Genomic DNA, 4,389 nt, shown 5'->3' on the forward strand with positions numbered 1-4,389 from the left:
ATTATAATATTATTCTAATTTACTTCTTATTCTGATTTACGGAAAGGCCTCAGCTACTGATTTCCCATCTAATAATAAATAATTTAATTCTTTAATACTTCAATAATTTAATTAGTTAATAGTATAAATATTTGTTTTATGTAATAGGAGGCAAACGGGCTCACCTGATGTTAAGTGATACCCACGGACACTCACATTACCAGAAAGCTCGCAAGTGCGTTGCTGGTGTTGGTGCATAGCGCCTGAATATTATTGAGTAGCAACTACTACAATTGTCTTAACTGCTACAAACAGAACAAGGGCGTGCTTTAGTTTGTAGTATTACTAATTCATTCCAATTACACCTCTGTACAAAGAAACATCTTTTTTGATTTATAATCCTTTTTTCAAAGAAAATATATTTGTTAACTTTCATACTATCCTGCAGTAACATTGGTCCTTCGAGCCGGATAATAATTGAAATAAATAATTAATTAATTACTTCAATCAAGGTCAGTGGAGGTTATCGAGAAGAAAAAAGGATTTGTAAAGGAGTGTGTCGTGAGTCGGTATAGTTTTTTCTTATGTTATTTAAATGATTTAAAAACCTGATTTAATTATTGTTATGTATAAAAGTGATTTGTGTTAATTATTATATACGTAGTTGGATATTATTATTTTTAATAAAATTGTAGGTGTTACGTACTATTTTACATACCACGTTTTGAATACTGCTACCTACTACTTATGTTCAAAATATATATTTCTTTTAGCGTTTTTGAAGTAGATAATTTAATTCTGTTTTATATTGGTTGATTGTGTGTGTAGGTTTTTTTTTTAATTATATACCTTAGAATATTGACGATAGTTCCAGGATTTAACTGCTGGCTCTGCAAACATGTCTGAAAAAACCGAAGTAGCTGAACTTATTAAAAAGCGCAGCAGCTATAAGGGTCAAGTTACCATTTTCAACGGGTTTTTATCTTCATTTGAATCGCCATCACCTCCCGATGAAAGGGATTATGAGGAGTTGGAGTTGCGCATTAAGAGGTTTGATGCATTGTATAATAAGTTCGATGAGGTGCAAACACGATTGGAATGTTTACAGGATGATGAGAGTCAGGTGTTTGGGGAGCGTGAGGAATTTGGAAATAGATATTATAAGGCATTAAGTAATGCTCAGAAAATTCTTTCAAATTATAAAAAATCTCACATTCCTCTTCCATCTGATGGCGAAGGTAGTGTCATACATAGTGTTAAACTGAATCCTGTCAAATTGCCCACGATCCAAATACCGAAATTTAACGGTTTATTTAACGAGTGGATCGGGTTTAGGGATACGTTTATGAGCCTAATTCACACCAACAACGACCTAGACGATATTAACAAATTCCATTATTTGAAGTCGTCTCTAGAGGGCAGCGCTGCTTTGGTAGTATCTTCCGTTGAGCTCTCAGGAAAGAATTATAGCGTAGCTTGGACATTACTGTGTGACAGATTCGATAATAAAAACTTATTAATCCAACATCATGTTGCTGCACTATTTAAAATTGAAACTGTCACACGGGAGACAGCATGTAATTTAAAGGGTATCGTTGACCAATTAAATAAAAATCTAAGGGCCTTAGATACATTGGGCGAATCCACTAAACATTGGGATACTTTATTAGTTTACCTAATAAGTCAAAAGTTAGACACAAAATCATTCCGAGAATGGGAGGAATATAAAGGCCGGCTACCCACCGACACACGTATTGAACTTTTACACTTATTAGATTTCTTACGTGTTCGCATTACTTTATTAGATTCAGTTGAACACAACACAAATTCAAAAATTAAACCCAGTCACAAAATTATGACGTTACAGACTAATAATATTAACATTAAAGAGATTTGTCCTAAATGTGATGGCGAGCATAAACTGAATACGTGTTCTCAGTTTTTAGCCTTAAATAACGAAGAGCGTCTTCAATTATTGCCAACATTTAAGGTTTGTTTTAATTGTTTCTCTAAATCTCATTTCTCAAATAATTGCAAAAAATCAGGTTGCAAAATATGTAAGAAAAAACATTCAGTTTTAGTTCACGTCGCAGATAAGCAGAAGCTGTTAGTGCGTGGTGAGGGTATTGGTTCTAATGCTACTCCCGCCACCAGTAATCCGAATAACTTGACATTATCAACCAGCGTTTCTTCTGCCGGTCAAGACAATAATTGTCGCCGCGGAAATTTGGTTTTATTATCCACTGCGCTAGTCAAGTTATACGATTCAAACAATCGCGAACACGTTGTTCGTGTTGTATTAGATTCTGGTAGCACATCTAGCCTTTTATCGTACAGGATGTTTCAACAGTTAAATCTGTCGTATAATAAAATAAGTCAATCCGTTCAGGGTATTAATAATGCAATTACCCAAATCGATAAAATGTGTAATCTGCGTTTTAAGTCATTGGATGACTCATTTACGTGTAACATTAATTGTTTTATTTTACCATCGTTAACTGATAGTGTACCAAACAGTACAGTTAATATCTTAAATTTAAATATTCCTACGAATATTTGTTTAGCGGATCCTCATTTTTATAAACCCGCGTCCATCGACCTTATATTAGGCGCTGATGTCTTTTGGGATATAGTAGGAAACCAAAGAATTAAGTTAGGTGATAATAAACCTACTCTTTGTGAAACAAGGTTAGGTTGGATAGTTTCTGGTCCAATTTGTGATACGGTTTTATTTTCAACTTGTCCACCTAATCGTATTCAGTGCAATTTTGTTCATAAAAATTTAATTGATGATGATATTAATTCTAATCATCAAATTCAAAATCAACTTATAAAATTTTGGCAATTAGAAGAAATAATAAGTTCAACTTGTTCTGGTTATTCATATGAACAAAGGACATGTGAAGAACATTTTGTCAGAAATACTATTCGCTTGTCTGATGGTCGTTTTTGTGTTAGAATTCCTCTAAAAGAAAGTCCCACTATCTTAGGTGATTCATTTCAACGAGTGAAACAATGTTTTTACTCATTAGAACGTAGACTTCGGACAAACCCACAACTTTATAATATGTATCGCGATTTCATGACTGAATACGAATCGTTGGGTCATATGACAGAATGTGGGATAAAATATGCATTTTTATTCAAATTAACCTCACGTTCAATCGTGTAAGGGTCGACGTGCTGTAACTAATTACCTTACTGAAACAGAATTAAGTAATTCACTTAACGTTATTATTCGTTCTGCTCAGAGAGAATCTTTTCCAGAATATGATATTCTTTTACAAAAGAAAGAATTACCAGTTAAAAGTGCTTTGTTAAAATTTAATGTATTTTTAGATCAAAATAATTTAATGCGTATTGGCGGTCGTATTAGTAATTCACAATTTTCATATGATAAAAAACATCCTTTACTATTAATGTCCACACATCGATTAACACAATTAATATTTCAACATGAACATTTGAAACTTATGCATGCTGGGCCACAGTTATTGTTATCTTCAATAAGAGAAGTTTATTGGCCTATCGGTGGTAGAAATTTAGCAAAGGCTACTTATAGACGATGTATCAGGTGTACACGCATGAAAGGAAAGATTGAAGCTCCTATTATGGGTAATTTACCCCAGCGTCGAGTAACTCCCGGTAACTATCCTTTTGAGTCTGTTGGCGTGGACTATGCAGGTCCTATTGCTTCTGTCAGTCGTCAAGGTCGAGGCTCTCGTATTGTCAAAGTTTATATAGTTATATTTGTATGTTTTACGACTAAAGCATTACATCTGGAATTAGTGGGTGATTTGACAAGTAACAGTTTTATTTCTACTTTTCGTCGATTCATTGCTCGTCGGGGTAAACCATTGCACTTATATTCAGATAATGGTACTACATTTGTTGGGGCTTGTAAAGATTTAGCTAATTTCTTAATGCGTAACTCTGACTCTCTTGCCACTGATCTCATCAATGATGGCATAAACTTTCATTTCATACCTGCGTATTCACCACATTTTGGTGGGATTTGGGAGGCAGCAGTTAAATCTACGAAATACCATTTATTAAGAGTATTAGGGAACTCTAAATTAACTTTTGAAGAATTGTATACAGTTTTAACGCAAATAGAAGCTATTTTAAACTCACGACCACTCACTCCCTTATCAACGCACCCTGAAGATCTGACCCCACTGACCCCTGGACATTTTTTGATCGGACGTCCACTCACAGCTATTCCAACTGAAAGTTATGTAGACCACAATTATAGTCATCTTTCAAGATTTCGAAGAATTGAACAGCTTCGTCAACATTTCTGGACACGATGGAGCAAGGAGTATATCTCAGAACTCCAAAAACGGACAAAATGGCAAACCCAAGGAAACCCTTTGCAAATTGACTCACTTGTTTTGCTAAAGGAGGAAA

General features: G+C 34.3%; 1 protein-coding gene across 1 annotated transcript; it reads left to right on the forward strand.

The window, feature by feature from the left end:
- Nucleotides 1-229: 229 nt before the first annotated feature.
- LOC125060531 lies at nt 230-3,151 on the forward strand. Its single transcript, XM_047665497.1, has 2 exons — nt 230-548; nt 848-3,151. Exon 2 carries the CDS (start codon nt 878-880, stop codon nt 3,149-3,151), a length of 2,274 nt encoding a protein of 757 aa, XP_047521453.1. The 5' UTR covers nt 230-548; nt 848-877.
- The last annotated feature ends 1,238 nt before the right edge of the window (nt 3,152-4,389 follow it).

This window comes from Pieris napi, chromosome 21 (assembly GCF_905475465.1).
Source record: "Pieris napi chromosome 21, ilPieNapi1.2, whole genome shotgun sequence".
Classification (NCBI taxonomy): Eukaryota; Metazoa; Arthropoda; class Insecta; order Lepidoptera; family Pieridae; genus Pieris; species Pieris napi.